At 42.9% G+C, this 25,024-nt stretch overlaps 1 protein-coding gene across 12 annotated transcripts in view; it reads right to left on the bottom strand.

Annotated features, from left to right (window-relative positions):
• The window catches only part of NFIB (nuclear factor I B), a 245,514-nt gene that overhangs the window by 100,286 nt on the left and 120,204 nt on the right, over window positions 1-25,024 (bottom strand). For all 12 annotated transcript variants that reach the window (XM_075931560.2, XM_075931567.2, XM_075931559.2 and 9 more), the window contains one exon: window positions 3,380-3,433. In XM_075931560.2, the coding sequence (XP_075787675.2) occupies window positions 3,380-3,433 (54 nt within the window). The remainder of the gene's footprint in view (window positions 1-3,379; window positions 3,434-25,024) is intronic.

Raw genomic sequence — 25,024 nt, 5'->3', positions numbered from 1 at the left:
ACGCTCTCCCAACCACACGCCCTGATTGGCGTAGGGGCAGGAGGAGCATGCGAAGTTTCCTCAGCCCTACCCCCACGCGCAGGCCAATCAGAGCTTTGGGGCAAGAGAGCACAAGAAGCTTCCTTCACCTTGCCCCCACCCTGCAGGGGGTAGGGTAGAGGAAACTTCACGCACTCCTCCCGCCCCCAGGCCAATCAGGCCTTCGGGGCGGCAGAGCGTGTGAAGTATCCGCCTGCCCTGCCAGGAGTATATGGTACTTCAAAGTGCTATGTGCTCCTGGCAGGGTGGAGGAAACTTCATGCACTTCCCATGCCTCCAGGCCCTAATTGGCCTGGGGGTGAAGAAGCAGTCAAAGCCTCTTCCCACCCTGCCATGAGCATGAGTGCTTAGTGGGAGGGGGGCAAAGGGGCTCCCCCACCCCCAGATTAATGATGGTCTCTGGGTTTGGGGGAAGCCCGGAAGCATCCTGGCCCCGCTCCTTTTGTTTCAGGCCCCACCCCTTCCAGGGTGCCCCGGGGCCACTCCAGGTCAGAATCCTCTCTGACACCCATACCCCCTTCTGGACCCTGCACTCCAGGCCCCTGCCCTACATCACAGCAACCTCCTTCATCCAAACTAGGATGGGACAAGAAGCAATGGGCTTAAATTGCATCAAGGGAGGTTTAGGTTGGACATCAGGAAAAACTTCCTAACTGTCAGAGTGGTCAAACACTGGAATAAATTGCCTAGGGAGACTGTGGAATCTCCATCACTGGAGATATTTAAGATCAGGTTAGACAGACACCTGTCAGGGATGATCTAAGTGGTTCTTGGTCCTGTCATGAGGGCAGGGGACTGCACTCGATGATGTCTCAAGGTCCCTTCCAGTTCTAGTGTTCTATGATTTTATGAAACTCCCTCCCAGATCTCATACCCCCTTCTGCGACCCATACCCTTACTCCAAGCTCCTTTCTGCACCCGCCTCTATCCCAGACCATGCACCTCCTCCATTAATATCATAGAAGAGTTCAGCCCTTGACCACTTTCTAAATTCTTGGAGTGGCTCTGCCTCCACCCCATTAAAAATTGTTGCCCACCTCTGGTCTCGATTGTCTGTCCTAACACAACTTTGGCCCTTGACCAGGAAGCAAATCCTCAGCTGTTTCAAACTCACCTTTATAGAACTATTACCTTGTAAGAGCAGATAGCTTACTTTACCCTTTATAAGCTGAACACTTTTCAGTTTTAAAACTGGGAAGACTAGTTACAACACTCTTTTTGCACCTGTTACTATGCTGTGTATTTATTATTAATTATTGTTGTTGTTGTTGTTTGTTGTTATGTTAGGATAGAAATAACAATCCAACAACCAGAGATAAAGGTCCCATTATGCAAGGCACTCCACAATACAATAAAGTGAATCTGTCTTCCAAATAGCTTTCAGTCGTGGTAATCTATATATTAAATATTTGTTCATACAGATCTCAGATCTGGAATGGATTTTTTAAAGATAACACCTTTATTTATATCTAACACTGTGCCTATTATGTATATAATGAGATCACTTCAAAAATGTTTGTTTTTTCCTTGAAAACATAATTCTTATTTTTCAGCACATGTGCAGAGTCTATATTAAACCATAGTACACAACAGTACATATGTCCATGTAAGGTTGTAAAACAAATTCCACTTTATGACATATGTTGTGTTTGATGACAAGTAATTTAATGATATAAAGAGACCATACTTTAACGACTACATAAGTAGGAAGAGATAAAGTCAGTAATATGTATTTAACTCCGCACTATTGATTTCTGAACCTTAATGTTGCATTTATTATTATTATTTATTATTTATACACACATATATAAGAAATATATTAACATGGCAGAGGAGGGTTACAAAAACATTTGGACTCCCTCTGGAGCTAGCACATATAGATTATTAAAACATAACCTTTATTAGAGGATAAAGTAAAAGATTGTTCTAAGGCTCAACTATTTCAATTTTGCAAAACTCCAACTTTCTTCAATGAAAGTAAACGAAAGGACTTACAAGAACTTTCCATGGTGTTGGAATTTAAGTTTTGTTGTTGCTTTTGCATTTTTATAGCACTACATAATATAATTTATGCCCTACATAATATTTTATAGTGAAATAAAAAACAAATCAGCTCACAAAACTTGGATGGAAACAGTATCAACATCTCTCAACAAAAGTGGTTTCATCCTTTAATGTAAATCAAAAAAATACTCAGCTAGAAACCCATGTTCATTCAAAAAACTGCTTTGTAATTTTTAAAAATTATTTACAGATTATCCTGTATTTATTTTTGCTTTTATATTATATAACCAACTTGCTTTTAAAAAAGTCTATAATGAGAGTACCTCTCATTTTTACACTGTCACATACAACAGGCATGCTGCAACATGCTGAAGGACAGTTTTAATCAACTTCTTGTACTAAAACATTTCAGAGTTTCCAATGTAGGTTGTTGCTTTTCATCTGCATCCAGGAAATATTTATGTACATTCAACATTCCCAAATCATCCAGCTAACCCTTGATCAGATTGATGTGGGGATCATTCAGTTATCAGGAAAACAAATAACATTAACACTAAGTGCATTCTAGACAGACACGTCTGCTGAGGGTTGAAATGAGAGGATACAGTAATACTTCACTTGCAGAGGTCTATCCCATGACCCACAAAGAAAAATCCTAGAGGAAGGAAGACTGATATTACTAGTTCTCTGCCCTACATGTAAATATTAAGTGTTTAGCCTAAACAATGCAGAAGGCAAAGTCTAGCATTGATTCTTTTTTGATTCTTTTAGTTTTAGTGAAATTCTTGTGGAGACTACTCACAGATAATCACTGGAATCACTTAAAAGAAATCCAACTATGAATACTGGAACTTTTAAAACTTCTGTGAGTTGACAACCTTGTATGTAAACTAAACATATGTACATTTATAAAGCATGCATAAAATAAAATTGCAAGAACAAACATTCTTGTAGTGTTGGTCACAAACTTTAAAGATAAAGCAATATTTTTATTACCCTGATATAACAATAACGTTAGCCTCTGGAGGCCTTGATCAGAGTACAGTACAGTGAGTCAGGATCTTTCCTCCTCGCCCACCACCCGTCCCCCACTTATTAATTTTTAAGAACCAGGAACAGAAAGAAAAATTCCTGTGATTAAATGAATCTTGATGAAACTACAATCAAGGAATTTGCCACTTCAAAGGAGCTAATATAATCACAGTGTGTCCTGATTATATGTACTTAGCAGTGCAAAATAGGTTGCTGACCAATTATGCACTCTTTTAACTATTAACAGTGGTATCTTTGTTCTCAAACAATGTTACAATGCACATGTCCTGGGACTCATATTTACCTGGTGGATTCTTGGCAGGATCATTGTGGCTTGGACTTCCTGATTGTCCAGAATCTACAAAAAAAAATCAAAGAAATCTTTTAATAATTTGTTTTGAAAATCTCACAACCCTTAGGAGACTTCTTCAAAAAACAAAGTATTAATTTGATTATAAGGCCATTTCCCTGCCTTTCTACATGAAGGCATTTCCACAGAAACATACAGCATAACAACACAGCTCATACAGTATGGCTACGTCTAGATTGGCAAGATTTTGAGCAAATACTCTTTAACACAAGAGTTTTTGCGTTAGAGTATTGAATAAGAGAGCGTCTACACTGGCATGTGCCTTTGCGCAAAAGATGTGCTTTTGCACAAGAGCATCCATGCCAGTGTAGACGCTCTCTTGCGCAAGAAAGCTCTGATGGCCATTTTGAACATCGGGCTTTCTTGTGCAAGAAATTGATGTTGCCTGTCTACACTGGCCTCTTGCGCAAGAACAGTTGCACAAGAGGGCTTATCCCTGAGCGGGAGCGTCAGAGTATTTGCGCAAGAAGCACTGATTTTATACATTAGAACATCAGTGTTCTTGAGCAATTACTTGCAGCCAGTGTAAACAGGTGGCAAGATTTTGCGCAAAAGCAACTGCTTTTGCGCAAAATCTTGCCAATGTAGACGTTGCCTATGAGAAAACCAACATTAATGAGAGATCACTGCAGTAGTAACAAGCAAAACAAAAAATAAAAAAAAAGGAAAAGAACCAGAAGTGAAAGCCTTAATATTATTTTCAGTAGCCATCTAAAGAGATGGATGATGAACCAAAACTGAAGAACAGGCAAATATTCAGGGTATACACATAAACACGGGATAAGGAAGGAATCCCATATGTGCAATCCTGCTGGGTTGGTTTGGAGAGTAGGTTTTACACCTTCCTCTGAAACATTTGGTATTGCCACTGTTTCATTAGCATTTCAGGATATATTACATTATTGGTAGATGAGAAAACACTTGTATTCTTTCATTAGCTTGACGCTTTGCCTTCTTTAATCTTGAACTAAAGATAAGAAAGAGTGCTTTAGTGTAGAGGAACGAAGTGATTTGAATATTGTTACTGTAGAAAAGCCACTGCTTCTTCAATAAAGCTAAAATCTACTATATGTTTGGGAGAGTTTGCCTCTCGTCTGTCCATCTGTCGGTTTGTGTTTGATTACTTGTTCAAGAACACTTCCTCCTAAATGGTAGGAGTTAGCACCACCAAATTCGGTATACAGCTTTTTCTTATCCTAACTTAAAGCAAGGTAAGGATTTGGTTACGCTAGGAAAATGGAATGTGCCTGGGATTGCTTCTCATAAAACCACACAGAAAAGTGACAGAATCACCAGGCAGGTGAAAGTAGCTGGCTGAAGGTGCCTCCTCTCTCCCCCCGCCAGCTCTGAGACCTTTAGAAAAGTTGGGGCTACTGAAGCGCCCCCACCTCTAATTCGTACTAGGACATTGTTAGCTGTTCCCCTACATCAGGCAGCAACGGAAAAGTGCACAGTTTGCTATATTCCTCTCTCTGACTGTGGAGAGCACAGGGCAGACGAACCTAGACCTGCCGCAGACAGAGGACATGCACCCTTCCTCCGGCCGTGCCTGCTGGAGCTGCAGTGGCCATGCAGAGGCACTTCTCACCTGGTCATCATCTGCTAAGGTGAGAGAGGCCTGGAGTAGTCCTCTCTCCCTGGGGCAGCCTGCACACTGAACCTCTCATCCCCAGCCCCATCCCAGAGCAATGATTCAAATGAAGCCTGTACATTTCCATTTTATTCTCCAGAAAACAAAAGTTAATTGAGTTAGGGACCCAAGTAATGCCAGGTAAATCTAGAGATATGGTCTTGTTCTTTATAAGTAACAAGAAGCACTTTTTGTGTGTTGTATTCATGTCTATAGCTCTTCATGTTCGGAAGATTTTCTGAACTCTCTAAAATCTTTTTTAGATGTTGCTTTAAATGTAGTTATTTGCATTTTATGCAGGTACTTTATGTTTGCATGTCACTGTTTGGTAAGATATTTTGTAATCATTTTGGAAAATATAAAATGATGATACGTAAGCTAAAAATCAGCTTAGTTTTAATAAAATGCCAGGTAAATTCTGCAAAGGGCCAGATTATGAAGGACTTGCTCTTACCGTGCAACTAAATGTTAATGAACATAAGGGGTTATTTAACATTATACATATAGCATTCTAATACATTTCTGTGAATGTGGTCTCTGATTTTTTTAAACTGAAACTAGCATAGAGATTAATGGGTTTACATAACAGAGGTCAGAGGATATAGTCACTGCAGTTGTGTGGCTAAATAAGGTTAATTGGGTGGCAGATCCATATAAATACAAAATTCAGTGGGGGTAACAGGGAGTCCAGGTAGACTTTATACTGGTAGACTCTCAGGTAGATTTTATATCCATTTTTCACCTCACGCCCAACTAGAAAATAGCTTTTCAAGTCTCACACTGATCTCATTCACTGCAATGCACACTGAATGAAATGTCTTTAGTTCTTGCAGAGCATTTCCTGCCAATGTGGCAACCTTAAGGTTTTTAAACTTTATTATATTATTTATTTTTAAAAGTCCAATATTAAAGCAAGATTACTATGGAATTTTCCATAATTGCAAATTGAAGTGATTGACCAAGCCATTAAAATTTATAAAATGTGATTTGGCTTTTTTTTCTGCTAATTATCTACTGCAAAATCATGGTTTCTTTTTTTACAAATGGATTCATTCATCATATTTTGACCAATTGATTCTATTAGCATATTTGTGACTATGGGTTCTTGCATAGAGTGAGTGCAAGTATTTAATATTCTGAATTTTGTGCCTCACAGTCCCAGTGCCTTTCATCTTTGCTTCAGTGAGTTTTGGAACAGGTCCTTATTACTGTGCAAAGTGCTATCCTTCTGATTTGCACAGGTGTGTAAAAGTGTACAAAGTATAATGGAATCATGCCCAGGATATGGTTTTTGGCTCCTAACTAAATAATTTAACCATTATTAACAGAAATTGTTTCCAAAAAGAGTCACTGAAGCATTACTTTTCTAAAGGAGGATTGAGGACTTTAGAGACAGCCACAGAAAGTAAGCAAGCATAGTAAATGTAAAATTTTATATAAAATCTTTTCTTGTTCTTTTTTGCACAAGAGATTCTACTTGGCTAAGTTCATGAACTCTAGATTTAAAAATAGTAAGGTTTCCTTCACAACTGAGGGAGAAAACAGAAGCAAGATTTATTGCCTGTCCAGCTGATTTAAATTCAATTTTGTCTTGTCACATTCTCACCCAAATAATTCTGTACATGAATATATTGCTTTCCAGGATACCATCTACTATATATTTGAGAGTTTGTCTGTTTTGTTTCTCTGTTTCTTCAAGAACCCTTCCTAAATGGTAAGCGCTAGGACCACCAAATTCAGGATACAGCTTCCTCCTATCATAACTTAAAGCATGTAAGAGTTTGGTTGTGCCAGGAAAATGGGATGTGCCTGTAATGGGATTACTTCTCATAACACCATACAGAAAAGATACAGACTCATCAGGCAAGTGAAAGAGGCTGGCTGGGGGCACCCCCCCCCCCCCAGTCCAGGAGTGACCTAGCCCTGAGCTCCTCAGGTCCCCTTTAGGGAATGTGGGGGGGGCTGCTTCAGTGCCTCCCCCCTCTAGCCCCCATTCATACGGGAACACTTCTGGATGTTCCCCTTTGTCAGGCAGTGAGGGGAAAGCATAGGTTTGCTAATTCTTCACTCTAGCTGGGGGTACATAGGGCAGACAAACCTGGACCTGTCAAATGGGGGGGGCCTGCACCCTTCCCCCGGCTGTGTCTGCTGGAGCTGCAGTGGCCATGCAGAGGCATGTCTCACCTGGCCACAACCTGCTGCGGTGAGAGAGGGCTGGGGTAGTCCTGGGGCAGTAAGGCACACACTGAACTCCTCATCTCCCACCGCAGAACAATTATTTAAATGAAGCACATACACTTTCATTTTATTTTTAAAAAATTAATTGAGTTAGGGACCAGAGCAACGCTGGGTAAATCTTCTCGTATTATATAAATGATTTTTATCAATCAGCTTGAAGCAAATACACACATTCATGCATAAGTATGCTTATTCAGATAGATAAAAGGTCCTGCATGTGTACTCTATGGATTTGAATTTTTTAATGTTTTCCTTTAGGCTGCTTCTTACTAATTTAACCAATGTTTTGGCTCTTTTTAAAATCACCCTGCTCAAAGTTCAGTCTGACAGCATTAGCCCTTGGATTGATTCTCCTATATAGATGTCTCAAAGCTAATTATGATGGATTTCCTATTATTTGTCTTTGTATACTTGCAGTTCTTCCTAGGATCGATTCCTGTGTATTCTTCTACATCAAATGTAGCTTCTCTTCTGCTTTTCTCCCAAAACAATTGTTCCAAATGCTAATGGTTGATGGTACTGAAAAATCATTCTCTCAATGGCTAAACAACATCATTTATGTCTAGATAACACAGGTCTCCCTTTATTACTGTTCCAGTAAATTTTGTGGAAACACTAAGGCCAGGTCCACACTACAGCCAGAGGTCAGCTTACAGTACACAATTCCAGCTACGTAAAAAATGTAGCTGGAGTCGTACCTTAAGCCAAGCTTCTGTGCTGTCCTGACAGAAGATGGACGACAGGAGAAATACTCCTGTCGATTTCCCTTATTCTTTGCAAGGAACATGAGTTCCAGCATCAAAAGGGGCACCCTCGGCATTCAATTTAGCAGGTCTTTACTGGACCCACTAAATTGAACTCCAGAAGATCAAATGCTGCAACATCAATCTTCCAGGAAGTGAAGATGTGGCCTAAGATTTCTCAGTCCTCACTATATTTACAATCACTGATCTGAAGTGCATACTAGCAGTATGTTTAAATTCTTAAGCCTCAAGATTTTTATCCATATAGATTCTACCCTACATTCTCTCTATCTGGAAATTTTCTCTTACAAAAAAGCATGAAACACAAGAATCAAAGTGGGTTGGTAGGTTTCCTGCTGGAGCCTCAGACTTGGAGTGGGAGATAAGTATTCCTGCATTCTCAGATTTGTTGATGAAACCTAATGACTGGAGCATCGCTCCCTCTGTCTAGGCTTAGGAAACGCTAAAAAATGCTAAGAAATTGAATGTAGTCCTGTGGGATCTGCTGGGTCCCACTTCAGAGAGTGAAGAGAAGATTCATTTATACTGCCCTTCCATGCAAGGGAAGAGAAGAAGAGTCAGCAAATGCCTCCTAAGGGAGAAATAATGTTGCTAGATGCCCATGCAGTGGAAAGCAAGATCTTCTCTCTTTTAGACATCCCCCTCACCTCTGGGAAGAAGTTAAAAAAAAAAAAGAGCAGCAGGAAGAGTACACATACAATCAACAGATCTAAGAGAAATTCCTCTTCTACTACAGAATGATGGGAGGCTTGTGAGACTGGAGGCCAAAATAGGAGGAAAAAAAGCAACTTGTCTTCTCCTCCCAGACCCCATGTCTGTCACAGCAAGCAAAGAATGGGAGGGAACATATGGGAAACCAGACAGAGTAGCAACACTTTTCACCTCCACTTCATTCTCTGATGAAGTACAGGCAGTCCCCGGGTTACGTACTAGGGACTGTAGGTTTGTTCTTAAGTTGAATTTGTATGTAAGTCGGAACTGGTACATATTGTAGGGGAAACTCTAGCCAAACATTTCTCCAGAGCTCAGTTTTATTCTCCCACACCTCACTTCCCTCAGTCCTTTATTCTCAAGCTGAGGTGTCTGCTGAGAAAAGCCGCGGAGGACGCGGGCGGCGGGACTGTGGCGCGTCTCGGCGGTCTGCTGGGGGAGGGAGCGCAGCTAGTGTGGGGTTGCCTCACCCCGTTTATAAGTAGGGATCCGATGTAAGTCGGATCCATGTAACCCGGGGACTGCCTGTACTTTACCATTACTTCTCCAAATCCCCAGTGTAATCTATCTCTCTTACAGTTTATATTTTATAGTAAACAAGTATTAGAGCCCACTAATTATTCTCATACCATGCTATGTCCTTTGAATGCCAGGTTTTCTATGAATGCCACATTCTACATGAACCAATTTGTGCTTTTAATCTTTTTGCAGTTGGTGCACAATTCTCAGTTTTGGTAGGAAACAAGTTTGTAGGAAACAAGTTTGGTAGGAAACAAATTAAAATCAAAGAAAAAAACCCCACACTATATTTTTTCTATGTCTTACAACTATAAGTAACTTCCATAATTTGTTTCAAAGAAAAAATCCTCCTCTGGTTTAAGCCTAATCAAGTAAAATTTTAGTGCTATGAATTTCTTTTGTGAGAGCTGTGGTAAGGAGTAAACTCAAAATTCTGCCGCGATTTGAAACTCTGCACACGCTCATGAATATGCTTAACTTTATACCCGTGAATAAACCCATTTCAGTCAAAGTGCATAAAGTTAAGCACGTGTGCACAAACATCTGCAAGGATCAAGATCTTAACTGTGGAACTGCCACCTTACCTACCTGACTGATGCAATTAACTTTTGTGGATGTGGAAAAAAGGCTTCAGAGTAAATTGAAAAACAAAAAGCCAAAACAAAGCACAGGAGCTGGCAGCCAAAATAAAGAAGACATATAACCTCTTGTTGGGACTAAACTTACTCAGTGTGTTTTGAATGTTTATTTTAAGGGATCTTGTTTAGAGCAGACAACTGGCTATTACATTTTGCACTGCTATTATTTAAGAAGGGTAAGTTGCTATAATGCACTACGTCCACACTAGACTAGTTATTGTTTCAGGTGCAAGCAATATGCCACCCTTCCACTCAGCCCATAGTCACTCTCTCCCTCCCCTCCCCTCCCCTTTCACACACACATGCTCCCTATCACTGGCAGCCCTATGGATTGGTATACCTACGGTACAATTCCAGGCTTCCCAGATCTCCCCTAGAGCAGATGCTTAATTTCTATTTGCACCTGCTCACTTTTCTTTCTTTCGTTTTTTTTCTTGTAAGCCCATCAGATGGCTCTGTCTGGCATTAACACACACACACTCACATTGTGAGGAACAGGAGATACATCCTATTCTCTCACTAGCACAGATGCTGTAATAAAAGGTCAACAGCTTCTACTGTAGGACTGAATTGGTATATTCAAACCAATGACCCGGCAAAAATCCAGTCAGCCAACTACCTCCCTGCCTCCTTCCCTTTTGCTTACCAATATTAGCCCCTAATGCAGGGACCTGTAAGGAGAACTAAGGGGTAGATCCTTTGAGAGACATGCTGAATTGACGCACAGAAGGCAGAGTTTGGTTAACATGGACACATCATTTCAGGCGCCGATTGGCTACCCGTACTTGTAAGGAACTCATGCAGCTTATGCTGGGCACATTGTCTTGTTCCATGATAGTACTACAACTACTGAGCTATAATGTTAACTTTGAAATGATGCCAACTTTCAGTGTTTGCGGATCTTAAAAAAAGCAGCCAGGAGCAACCACAAGTAAAAAAGGAAAAGGAAAAACATCCCCACCACCTCACCACTATTAGTGGAGTATGTTATCTCTGTGTTACTCAAGGAATTTAGAAATCCCAAGGTCATGACTCACTCCCAGGTTGGCATCCTGTTTTAGCAGCAGCACAATCTTCTGCTACAAAGTCACCAAACTGGTCACTGTCAAGCTTGTTAACTTTTCTACAGAACTTTTTAAACAGGTAAACACAAAGTAGTAATTAATATTATGTAATATGATTTTTTAAATTTGTAATCTCATTTAAATTAATTAATTTGCTCAGTACTTGTTTAAACTTCTCTAGTTAAGAAATGGAACACTGGGAGTAAATCCAATTTATGTGAAAGAAACTCACGGAAACACTTACTAGAACCAAAAGAGTAATAAGCAAACTTTTCAGCTTTGTGTTCCGTGTGCACATTTATTTTTTTAATTTAAGTTCCCTCATTTATTTATGTAATAAAACTTATTTATTCAAAATATTTCTTATACAGTTTATAAAGGCCCATATGCTATTCTTTTTGGAAACTGAACAACTTTCTCCCGCTGTTTTATAAGATACATTTTTACATGGGACACAATCAGACAAAAGTTAAGATTGGTATTTCTTTCCTGGCCTGACACCAACACTTCTCATAGCCAATATATTGGCAGATTTTGTCTTTGACAGGTACTTTAAAGGAAGATATATGTAGATATCTTGCCACATGTGGATAAATATGAAATAATAAAATTTCCTTCCAAAACTTTTTGTAGTCAGTAGGAAAAGATGAGATATGAATGAGTAATTTCCATCTGGGAGATATCGTGGATTTCAGCTATACACTTTGTAATGTACAATTGTTTTGGGAAATGTACAATTGTCATGAAATCTTTTATATTTGGGTATGTAACATAAAAAGAAACACTTGGGAAATGGGAAATATGAGTTAGAATGCTATCACAGTGAAAGGCTCAATCTGACAGTCTTGCAAAACATAGTATCAGAGGGGTACCCGTGTTAGTCTGAATCTGCAAAAGCGGCGAGGAGTCCTGTGGCAACTTATAGACTAACCGAAGTGTTGGAGCATAAGCTTTCATGAAAGATCAAAGATGCATCTGACGAAGCGGGTCTTTGCCCACGAAAGCTTATGCTCCAACACTTCGGTTAGTCTATAAGGTGCCACAGGACTCCTCGCCACTTTTACAAAACATAGATTAATGAGAAACTCCATATTCTCAGATACAACAACAGAAATGTGGCAGAGCCAAAATTGCATATATACTTCACCTATTAATAAGTTTTCCCATGCAGACCCATTACTTTGCAAAAGATACCAAAAGTTAATCTTATTTTTGTATGACCTAACTAAAAATGTGGGCTCACTCAATGGGGCAAGGATTTCACCCACTGAATGTTTTTTTTGGCTCACATGTTTTCCATTACGTAAGACAGTAAAGACTCTATTTTTAGGCAGAGGATAATCATACAACAGTGAAATCAGTTTTCTTAAAAATAAATAAATAAATAAATGAAGCCAGAGGACTGAGTCTGAGAGCCCAAGTCAGCTGACTCGGCATGTAGGTCTCGCACTGCAGGGCTAAAAATAACAATTTTGGCTGCAGTCTGGGCTCAGACTGTGAGGAGAAAGGATCCCCAAGCTCTGTCTCCTATCTGACTTGGAACATCTGTAGCGGGTCCTTTGAGCCTGAGTCAATTCCTCCAGCCTGGCCGGGCACACCACGCCCACAGCATAATAAAGCAGGCTGATTAACCCATTAAACATATAGTTTAACCAGTTAACATTTTGAATTAGATTTTACATTCCCAGTTAAAAACTCTAGGATTTTCTTTCCTTGTAGCATATCCAAGCAGAGTATGATCCCGAATCTGTTAAACTAGCCTATAGCTGGTATAAAAATGTAGAGATTCAGGCTTCAAACACACTGATGTCTTTGGAACTAATGAAATCCAGAATTCTCTGCAACAGTTCCTATTAATAGAGCCCTGAACAGATATAAAACTAGTATCATCTACACCTTCATCTGCAAATATGATCCACAGATGTGGAAATCTGCAGATTTGCAGAGTTCTAGATCTAAAATTTGTATCTGCGTTTGTATCCATATCCACAAAAATGAGCAGCAGATATCCACATCTGTAGCTATTAAGCAAGTATGCATATATTTGGAGGGCTCTACCTATTAAGACTCTGACTTCTGCTAAACAGTCTCTGAAGATGCCCAAACTATATTGTTCCTCCTCTCCAGTTCAGAAACATGTGGTATACAGAATCTAGATTTATGATGCTAGACAGAGAAAAAGGTTCATTCTTATTACAATGTACAAGTATATGGTGAAATGGTGATAAATATTTTAAATGGTTTAAAAGAAAAAAAATGGGAAGGGAAAGAAAAGTGTAGCTCAGGAAAACAAAAGAGGTGGTTGAATTCTAGATCATGTGATTGGTCCTGCCATGAGAGCAGGGGACTAGACCTGATGACCTCTCAAAGTCCCTTCCAGTTCTAGTACTCTACGAGTCTATGAAAAGAGGGTTCCACTTGTACCTTTTTTTAAAAATTGAGTATATCAAATACATATGGATTGATGTTTAAGTTTATCCTACCATTCAGTACTTAAGGTTGGACAAATGTTTCTATTCGGGGGCCTCATTTTCAATAATGGATAATATTTTTCATTCTTTTCCTTTGTGGCTGAAATTTGCCAGATTTGTTGGGTCTAGGAAGGAATATTTTGTTAAAATCTGAGCCAATATGATTCAGTGATTTTCTAGGAGAAAGCATGGGAAAATATATTTCCCATCATAAAAAAATTATAATCTCTCTCTTTCATACATGCACATACACATAACTATACATTAACAATACGCAAACAAGAATAAAGTAGAAGCAAAGGTGCCAGATGGTTTTGCTCTATTCATCACCACATAAAAGGCAAAGTATGGGTAGAGGTAGAGAAACACTTAGGCTTTGTCTACAGTGACCAGTTTTGTTGAGGAAAAGTGCCTTTCATCGGAAAAAACGTGTGAACATTGACACTGCATTTTCCAACTCCAATGGGGACTTTTTTCTTTTCCCCTCCACGTGTTGTCAACACACATTCAGTATAAATACCTCATGACGTTTTGTTGCTGATTTTGGCCTCCAGCAAGTGGCCCACAATTCCCAGTCAGCCGCTGTCATCAACAGTTTGAACTTCACTGTCCTGCAGCCAGGTGACCAGCTATCCACCCTTCCCCCTTTGGCCCTGCAAAATTTAAATCTTATTTCCTACTGCTTGAGCACTTGGACCTTCCCTACCCATGGCTGGCTCAGCATGCAGTGGTTTCATGACATCTTCCCAGGTACCCATGTCCTGGCCATTGCACCAAACATCCCTCCCTCCCCCTCACCCCCATTTGGACTGCCACGGAGAAATTAGTTCTGATTAGTGTATGTGGAGAGAAGTCAGTTTGGTCCCAGGTGCACGTGGCCATAGGAACTGGGACACGTATGAGTACACTTCTCAATGTGTGTGTGAAAAGGTTATGAGTGGAACATGTTGCAGGGCAGAGCAAAGATTAAAGAACTCAGACAAGCCTGTCATAAGGTCTATGAAGTCTGGTTCCTCTTTGAAGACCTGCGTATTCTATAAGGAGATGGATCTATCTTCAGTGGTGACCCTACCTCCACCACCAAGAGCCTCGTGGATACTTCGGAGGGCAAGGAAGATGTACATGGAAGACTTAACTCAGAGAATGAAATTGTAGATGAAGAAGCTGAGGTAAACAAGGACCAGGGGCTCTCCCCAGAGTCACCATGTCTGGCAGCCAGGAGCTGTTCTCCACTGCTGATAGACATAGCCAATCTGAGCAACTGCTTTCTGGGGACTAGGAAACAGGGGCTGAAACACATAGGGTAAATGGCTGTGGCTTGTGGAGTGAAAGGCAGACAGCAAGGAAAAGTGGGAGGCTGGCTGTGTTTTCTATGTAGCTAATCAATATGGCTGAGCAGCACGTTGATCATCTCAATGGAATCCTGCAGAGAGAAGTGATCGAAAATTTTCGTGCCGTACTTGTTAATTTTCAGCCGCAGATTCTATTGCTGTGCTGCTTTATCCCATCTCCTATTGTAGGACTGCCGTAGCATTCAGCAATCACTTGTGCAGGAACCAAAGCAGATCACAGGTGGGCTGCATATGGAACATGGTGAATGCCAAAAACCGGAAGAAGTTGTGACCTGGTTTCCTTGCTTACCTTGAGCAGGGAAATGTCTGACAGAGTGTTTCCTGCCTGTAGAGAAGTGTGGCATAATTAGAACTATGTTCCTGCAAAGGGGAATTTTCTAGTCTCGGATGGAATTTCTTTTGTCTATATGCACAGGTGCCAACCACCCCAACTTCCTGATTCACCATGGTGACTGTGTTTCTCAAGATGCATTTCTTGCAAGAATCAGCAGGAAACTGAGTGGAAATTTTGGGAAAGGGATTTGTAAGTGAAATTTACAATGTAGTGCTCAATCTTAATAGACTCATTTTTGTGCACTGTGCTGAATAACATAGAGTAACACATCAGAGAGGTAGCAATAGATAAGGAAGTGCCGTAGGGAAAAAACAGGGAGGAAATGGTTCAATCGGCGTGTGAGTGGAGAAGTTAGGAACAATGCTTGGCAAGGGAGCTGAGGAACCACAAAGACAACCAGGCCTATAGGCAGGTCACAGAACATATGATCAGGGTGATGGAGGAACAAACTGAGATCCTCAAGTGTTTAATGAAGCAGCACAATGAGCCAAAACTGCCCTTCTTCTGCAGCAGATTCCAAATTCTGTGCCTAGCAATACCCCCTTTATGACCTCACATTACTTCCCCCTCTCTAGAGGCACGACTACACAGCAGGGCTAAATCTGAAATAAGCTACGCAATTTGAGCCACGCTAATTGTGTAGCTTAAGTCAAAATAGCTTATTTCAGCTTTTGGCGCTGTCTACACTGCAGGAAGTCCGAGGCACAGCACTCTTCCTCCGACTTCCCTTACTCCTCGTAAAATGAGGGTTTACAGGAGTCAGAGTAAAACATCCTCCAGCTAGACATTATTTTGACATTATGTTGAAATAACTGCTTGTAGATTAGACGCGCACTAAATTATTTTGGAATAACGCCAGTTATTCCGAAATACCACTGCTGTGTAGACGTGTCCCTAGGAGTCCTCATTTTCCCATGCACTCCACCCTCTCTCTCAACTTTGATTATGATACCTGGGCCTACACTCATTTCTGAGTTGTAACCCTTTGCCAGCATCTCCTTTACCAGATCTGATGGGTGCTTTATTGCTTTTCAGTGCGCTGTTTTCTGAAGAAGAAAGGCACACACCAGTCACTGCCATCCTGGGTGCAGGCTCTAAAGGCATGTTCCTGGCTATGAGTTGCATTGGAGGTGGGGTGGGGAAGCAGCCTGGAAGCAACTATAACCAGAGGTTTATTACAGTGCCTGTCATTTGTACCCTCAAAGCCTCCCTGAAGTTCACAGCACCCCGTTGAGCTCTTCTGGCAGCTCTAGTGTCTTGGATGCTCAAACTCCGCAGCAAAGAGCTGCGCCTCAGTGCTCCACCCTGAGCAAACAATTCCCCCCTTAGATGCATTTCTTGCAAAAATCAGCAGGAAACTGAGTGGAAATTTTGGGAAAGGGATTTGTAAGTGAAATTTACAATGTAGTGCTCAATCTTAATAGACTCATTTTTGTGCACTGTGCTGAATAACACATATTATGCAAATTGCTACATAGCAATATCCATGGGACCATTGTCCTCAGTGAGGACTGGTCTGACGTAGTGACATCTCCACCTTGCCTTTAACCTCCCAAAGGTGCATTGGACCACCATCGGGCACTTGCTCGGCCTGTTGTTAAAATGCTGTTAAAATGCTCTTTACTGCCGCACAGGTGCCCCAGGTACAGTTTCATGAGCCCAGGCTGCAAGGGATAAGATTAGTCTCCCTGGATCACCAGGAACATTTCCACATCCCCCACTGTAATTTTGTGGTCTGGAAAGTAGGGCCCCCACCATCTGCTGCATGAGCAGCTGGTGAAGATAGGGCTGGGGGAGGCAAACTCCCAACTCCATCTCCAGCCTTGCCCCTTCCATCTCCAGCCTTGCCCCTTCTGATTAGGCCCCACCCTCTCCTCACCCGTACAGGTTGGTGGGGAAGTGCATCACACACATGCCCCCTCCAACCAACCATGGGGGAGGGGAAGTGAGCAGGCGGGGGGTGCGTTCACCACTGCCTCCCCAGCTGTGGAGGGGGGAGGAGGGTGCGCAACACAGCCCCAGCCTTCCCGGGGAAGGAGGATGTCACATGGCATAGCTCCAGCTCCAGAGCACTGTGGAGGGAGGAGACCATGTGGCTCCAGCCTCCCCGCTCAGAGCACAGGGAAGGTGGCCACTGGTGACAGCAACACTCCACCCTCAGAATGCCTGCACAGCAGGTGTTCTAGGGGCGGAGTCTGAGCAGGGCCGTGCCAGGTGGTTTGGGAAGGCACGATCTGCAGCTTTCTGTACAGGCCAGTGTTCCTGAAGATGTGTAACCACCAACAAGGTGGATTTGAACCTGGGACCTCGGGAGCTGACTCTAGGAGCCTCTACCCTCTGAGCTAAAAGCCAACTGGCTCCCAGCCAATGATGTAGAGGTCTCTTGATCTTAACTGTTGCAGTGGTCTAGGTACCACTTGCAGTACTCAGTAACCACACTAGGTGTGTGGGTTACAGATGCATACATCATGAACCCTTTCAGACAACCCTGTATTGATGTCTGTGAAACACCCATGGTGATCCACAGCAGCAAGGTGCGCTGATGCTAAAATTGGAATGTATGTGCCATCTATTCCTCCCCCAGAGGTGGGAAATCCCATCTCTGCAAAGCCAGCCACTATGTCGGGGTGAGCAAAATATGGTCCGTGGGCCGAATCCAGCCTGCCAACCTGCCATATCAGGTCGCAGGAGCCTCCACCAAGCTCCCTGCCTGCCCTGCCCCCTCTCTGCGCACAGAGTAGCTCTCTGAATTCTGGAAGCTGGGGAGTGGAGTGGAAAGGTTTCACACGTTGCCCTCATCCCCAGCAAAAATTTGAAGCTCCCATTGGCCAGTTTGCAGCCAATGGGAGCTACCTGTTTACAGGACAGGCAGTGCATGAAGTATGCCTTTCCCTCTGGGCTACCCGCATTCAGGGTCAGCCACACATGGCCCTTGTAGCCAGTGCAGGGGCACGGAAAGCAGAGACTCTGGATGAGCAACCAGCTGGGCTGTTGGCTGGGAGCTGCCCAAGTGTCTCCCAGCCACAGTCTGCCTCTGGCACCCAGCCCCTCCTTTCCTCCAACTCTCTGCCCCTCTTCTATATCCCTACTCCATGTAATCCAAACCCTCTTCACCCCTGGCTCCTGCATCCATAAACTCTCCCAGAACTTGAACCCCAATACTTTACCTCCAGTCACAACCCAAATCCCTGCACCCCCGCTCCAAGCCACAACTTCCTCCCAGACCCTGCACCCCCTCCTGCATACAAACCCCTGCCCCAGGTGGCAACCCTCTTTTGCTTCACAATCCCTTACCCCAAATTCCCTCTGCACCCAACCTCCATTTCAGACCCCACATCTTCTCCAATAATATCATGGAAGAATGCAGCCCTTGAGCACTTACCAAATTCTCCGAGTGCCCCCCACCCCCAAAAAAAATTATTGCCCACTTCTGCACTATGTCATGCATATTTCCCAGAGTCACGATCCTCCATAGCAGAATGCGATTTATTGTCCTGCACACTTCTAGCAGTACAGCAACAATGGTAGACTTCCCCACTCCAAACTGATTTGCAACTGACTGGTAGCAATGGAGAGTCATCAGTTTCCACACGACTATTGCCAGACACTCATCAACCAAGAACACAACTCTCATTCTGGTGTCTTTGCACTGCAGTTCCTGGGCCAGTTCACCGGTCAAATCAGATGCCGGAACCAAGCAGAAAGCCACCTCCATAATAATGATCTTCAAGCGAGACTCTTTCTCACTTGATACACAGCTTGAAGCCCCTGCATATCTTACACGCTTCGGACAGGAGGGCTTCACAAAGGCACTTGAGGCAGGCTTCGTGAGGATCTCCAAAGGGCAACAGGCTTCTGGCACTTCACACAGGAGCCAGGGACACAAAGCAAGCCCCACACCGAAGTAATTCTATGCTAAGTACTACGCTTAAAAGTTATTTACAACTAGATAAGAACTGATAAAACTTCAAGTAACTAGTAAACAACAAGAGAAAACTACTAAGAGGCACTTGCAGAGAAAGAGCAAAGCCCGTTCCAATGACTGTCATGAGCGATAAGAATGAACTGAGGGGGTGGAGGGCCAGCAGGGGTATATATCAGCCGATATAGAGGCACCATTCCAGTGGGCTCCCCTGCTGTCCCAAAGGGTACTGCTAAGGGGAAAACTTCCGACGACACATGCATGCAGAGCGTACACACCTATGTGGAATGGACATAAGCAATTATTTGAAAATGAACAAAGTGGCGCCCAACTTGATGTTTCGTACAGTCCCAAGATGCTCCATGCTCTGTTCTGAGGTTCTACAACACCTAGCAACAGATGGTGTCACCAGGCACTGTGGAATGGGATACAAACCCACAGTGCATTGCTTCCACTGTCAATAAGCCAGCTCCCAACGTGAACACGATTTGTCAACAGAGGGGGCAAGTGTGAATATGTAGTGGCGACTTTGCCGTTGTTGATTTTTGCATGTCAACATTAGTTTTCTTGTCAAAACTTGGTAGTGTAGACCAATGTTCCCCTTAAGTTTTTCCATCTATGTGTGGAATAAATTTTATTACGTCTGCATGTGTGGGTGTGACTACCAGTAAAAATACATTCTGCCTGCTGTGGGCACTCTGCTAATCAGCTAGGTGGCATTTGAATCTCTCCTGGGTGGCCATCCAAGTGCTCACCTTATTGGAAACAGTGTAGACATATCCTTATATTTTCCCCTTATGTGCCAAAAGTATGACCACAAAGCAGCCAGTATAGCCCTCAATATATATCAGTACATATTTATAAATGTTAACTACAGGCACCAGTACCAGCACCACCTGTAATGTATATGTATTTACAATAGCGATGTTATTTTTCCACATTTAATATGTACTAATGACATTACTTTATTTAATATCTGTTCTAAGCAATATCACTGATGAAAAGAATCAGCACTCTAAATAGATCAGCTGTCTGACCACTTTGGCATTTTACAGTGAATAATATAGTGAACACCTAAGTCAATGGTTCTCAGACTTGTGACCCAATCACTGCACAGGTCAGGGGAATACAGATAGTACATACATGGTGTGAATGCAGCCCAGACAGACACACAGAGAGGCGCATATGTGGCCCACAAGGCTAAAGAGGTTGAAAACCACCAATGGTATGTGTCCATTACCTGCAGTTTTAAGCTAAAAATACAGTACTGTACATGACCAAAAGTGTACTATTTCCATTTTTTCCTGGTCTTTTATAAGATAAAAAAGGGTTAAACAATTTTTTGTCAAAAAATGTTCTGGCTGAAATTTAATAAAGTTTTAAACAGCAATTTTTAAAAATACTTTTCCCACAGTCTCTTGATAGTGTAGTTTAATTTGTTTATGTTAAGTTGTGCGAGTCCTAACACATGCTGCCCTAGAGACTATTGTTCCTGAGCCTGGATTTTACCAAGTACCTGCCCTTGCACAGCACTTGCAGAGGTTGCTTTTGGACAGGGGTGGATGAGAGTACCACGGGGCCCCGGGCAGCACAATTTCGCACCCCCCCCCCCCTTGACACAGCGCATGCACCATGGCACATGCACGGGGCTTCTGCAAGCGCGGGGCCCGGGACAGCTACTCAGCTCGCCCTGCCCCAAATCCGCCGCTGCTTCTGGATCAACCCTTTGTTGCTGTCTACTTCTCAGTCCACCTCCCAGAAATGCTTCTGCCAATTTGTCCACATCATTTCCATCTGTATGATTTCTTTTCATTACAAAACTGATGATTATTGGAGGTTGCTTGTTTATGAAGAATCCAAAGACTCAATCTTTATAGACTGAGATCATTACCAAGTTTTTATTCACTGAATCCTACTGGTTTCAAATAGTGATAGAAATGTAGCCCTGTTAGTCTGGTGTAGCTGAAACAAAATACAGGACTATGTAGCACTTTAAAGACTAACAAGATGGTTTTGTCCTTTTCATATGTGTTCATTTTTTTAAATTGTATCCTTTGGTATATATGGCTGTGACTATTTTCTTCCACTATTTGATCTGAGGAAGTGGGTCTGGCCCACGAAAGCTCATCATCTAATAAACCATCTTGTTAGTCTTTAAAGTGCTACATAGTCCTGTATTTGGTTTCAAATAGAATCTGCCCGAGAAAAAAAGTCAGTGAAAACTAAGGAAAATTTGAATTTTTCCCCAGGGAAAATTAGCACTGGATCTAGTGAGCTGCCAACACCTGGCACATTACTGAGCCATCCAGTTTTTACTAAGACTTGACCCTGTTGCTCCAATGAAAGTTATTATCTCACCCACCTTGTCTCTGGATATTTAAATTTACAGAATTATACAACAGATTTTGTCACCTGGTACTGAAAGACAAAAAGTAACAGAATTCAGCTGGAGAGACAGGAAGACATGGAAGCTAGTATGCTTTCATTTGTAACAATGTGCATGCAGTTTGCCACACTGCTACAACCAACTTCATCCAAATAACTCCTCGTGTGTCACATTGCAAATTTACTCTCAAAATTCAATTATATGTTCTTCCCTCCACTAAAATAATGTCAAGTCTGAGTTACCTGTAGCTATGTTAGAAATAAAGCTATAAAAAAAAATGCCCAACACCCTTGAAATTACTACAGAATCTTGCATTACAGCCCAAGGTGGCAGAGGAGAAGGGATAGTCCCACAGGTTCCCAATAGGGACATTAAAATGTGTTTATTCAAGTAAATGTGTAACTGCTGAAATATTAAGCAACTACACGGTTACATGCAAGGGGGGAGAAGCAGCTCCCTGCATGTACCAGCTCCCGCCTGCCTCCACCCCCATGCTCAGCAGCATAGTGGGGGTGTAGGAGAGTAGGCGGCTCCACAGGGACCTGCAACTAGGCCCATCTGTTAACCATATACACGGTTGCATTTTTACATCCCTAGTTCCCAAAAATATATTATGGCTCCAGGGTGAGTAAATTTGGACATGGAAGGTAACAACCACAACTAGCACACCTTTCACCACTGTGAGACAGGCATGCTCAGTTCAAAAACTTGATTTTTTAATTTATGAAATAATTTTCTGCAGGATATGGATACCTAAATAGCATTTACCCCCAAACATTCCTTTCAGTTTTTATGAATTCATTTATTGGAGGGCTACATACATTAAATTATAACTGTATATAGCATAGAGATTATCTTAAATAGTCTCAGACAATTCTAGGGCTTTCTAAAAACTCCAATCAGAATGGAGCAAGTAAACCACTTGTGTTATGCTGGAAAAATAGATACCTCCTGCCTGGAAAAAAAAATAGCAACAGCATTTTCACCAGGTGGTTTTCTTATAGAAAAATGTCAGGTAATTTCTAAAGGTTTCACAGCTAAAACATCATTGCTTACATGCTGAATCTTTTTCCAGCAGCTAACAATAGTAACCATCCTTGCTCCCGCCATTTGCAACTCAACTGCATATTCCTTGTTTCAGCTTGTCATAGTTACATGTACAGTGAACCACACAGAGTTTCACATACGTACAGTACTAGAAGACTTACTTGGCATTGCCCAGGTTCAGCCCTGGGGAGGGGGGAGGCTACACAGGCCTCCTGAAAGCGCTCTCTCTGCCCAGGCTCGGGATGGGGGGGGGCGTACAGGCATCCTAATGGTGCTCCTTGGGTCCAGCTCATGGTTAGGAGGAGCCATGTAGGTCTCCCGCTTGCATTCCCCAAGCCCAGCCTGGGGGTGGGCCATGCAGGCCTCCTCCAGGAAGGTAAGAAGGGGGGTATGTGCTGGTTGGCTAGCCACAGCCATGCTGGGTGACCCAGCAGTGCTGGCAGTGGGGGGACCACTGGTGGGTCCTGGAGAGAGGGGGGCGGGGCTGTGCTGCCTGGCCCTGGTGGCGTTCCTGGGGGAGGGCCGCAGGCCAGGGAAGGAGGAGTTTTATGCAGGGGGCCACTTAATTGTGCTGGTGGCAGCTCCAACCCCAGTTGGCCACTCCTTCGGTGGTGCAGCTGCCCCCAGTGGTCACTCTGCAGTATAGCTCTCCTCTGCGCTCACTGCCCCCAGTGGTGACTGTGAGTATTGTGTCCTCCCCCACTCTCTGTGCCCCTCCCTTTCCATCAATCAAATTCTAGGCACAACCTGTTTCCCAGGCACAACCAAACTCTGACTGTGCTTTAAGTTAGGAGAAGAGGAAGCTGCATACTAAATGTGGTGCTCCTAGCTCTTACTGTTTAGGAGTTCTGAAATAAATGGACTTGCAGACAGACAGTCAGATAGATAGATGGATTCACAGACTTACAGATGCACAAATCTCTAATATAAATAAACACAGAAATAATTTTGACTGTGCAACTTTATACCTTTTTCATATAAGGGAGCTAAATCAACTGATTGAAAGGAGTGAGGTGAAACAGGGTACAGCACAAGTGCTACGCTGTACACATTGTAATTATGCCAAATTCTTTCAAAATAGACCTCTACCAGACAATACTGCTTCAGCTGCAAACATTTCAGTTTGCTTCCCCTCCCCCAACACACACACACACACATACACACACACAAATGCCTTAAAAAAATCTCTTGTTGTCATAGCCAGCTTTCAAACCCTGCCTCCTTTCAGAGAGGCTGCTGTTGAACATTTGCCTGAGAGCAACATAAGGTCACTTTGTCTGTGCTGTCTGAGTAGCCTTGTGTGCAGTCTCAAAAGGTTTGCAATCCTAAGGCAAGGGTTCAGTTGGACTTTGGTGGCAGCACTGTTTTTAAACAAGTCTGGTTTCTATTCAAACAGAAATCATCTTGATTTTGAATTGTCAACATTAACCATTGAGAATCGAATACTTTAACCAGTCACACAATAACTTTTATATCTATAAATAGTTAAAATTATATTCCCTCTAAGTGTTGTTTTATGTAAAGTGAGTCTATCAACATCCTCAAATCCTTTTATGTCTGCACACAGCTTTCCCAAAGATGTTGCACAGCTGAATAATGAACAACATTCCCCTAAGTGATTATAAGAAACTAAATTGGAAGGGCATGGAGATCTTTCAGGGCAATAATAGGAGTGAGTGCATGAGAAAATCCAGTTCTCTCATGAAAGGCAATATGGCCTAGAGCAATATGTCCCAATTCATTGGGTGTGACCCACAGGTGAATCTTACAGACTGCCCCCTAGTCACACCCCATAGTTAAAAAACACCAAACCAAAACACCCTCATCAAAATCATGCAGGCTGTGGGACCCAGCTTCCACATATCTGCTCCACCTGCTTCTTCATCCTCCCCTCCCTCACCTCATTCACCCTTCCTTCCAACGAAATCTTTCCCATGCCTCAATAATAGTCAGCTCTTCAAACAGTACCACCACTGTGCTGGCAGCTCCATCAGTGGCTGCTGCACACACTAAAATATGGGTGAAACATGCCAAGAAACTGTGACTGTTTTCACTGCCATGACACTCGAGTACAGGTTGGACCTCTGTGGCCTGGCACCCTCGGGCCCTGACTAGTCCCAAAGGAGGGGATTTGCCTGATCAGGGGAGGTTCCTCCCCTGATGGCCCATGCTGACCTGTGCATCCCCTCCCCTTCACCCCACCGTAGGACTCCAGCCTGCCCCCTTGCTGTCTGGCAAGCTGTCGTTCTCTGAGCCAGAGCTTTTCAGCTCCCACTGGCCCCTTACCTGCTGGGTCCAGAGCTGCACGACTGGGGCCGGGGCTGTGTAGCTGGGGCTTCCTAGCTGCTGCCAGGGCCGCAGCAGCACAGCCGCTGCCAGCCCCTTGCTACTACCCACCTGCTGGGCCAGATCATCCCGCTGCACTGCTTGCTTTCCCCTCCCCCACAGGGCTCCTGGCTGAGTTACTGGTTCCCCCACCCCTAGATCTCCTTATACCTTGATT

This window comes from Pelodiscus sinensis, chromosome 6, assembly GCF_052426305.1.
Source record: "Pelodiscus sinensis isolate ZL-2025 chromosome 6, ASM5242630v1, whole genome shotgun sequence".
NCBI lineage: Eukaryota > Metazoa > Chordata > Testudines > Trionychidae > Pelodiscus > Pelodiscus sinensis.
Note: the sequence above shows the minus strand (reverse complement) of the source record. Positions and strands in the feature narration are given on the sequence as shown.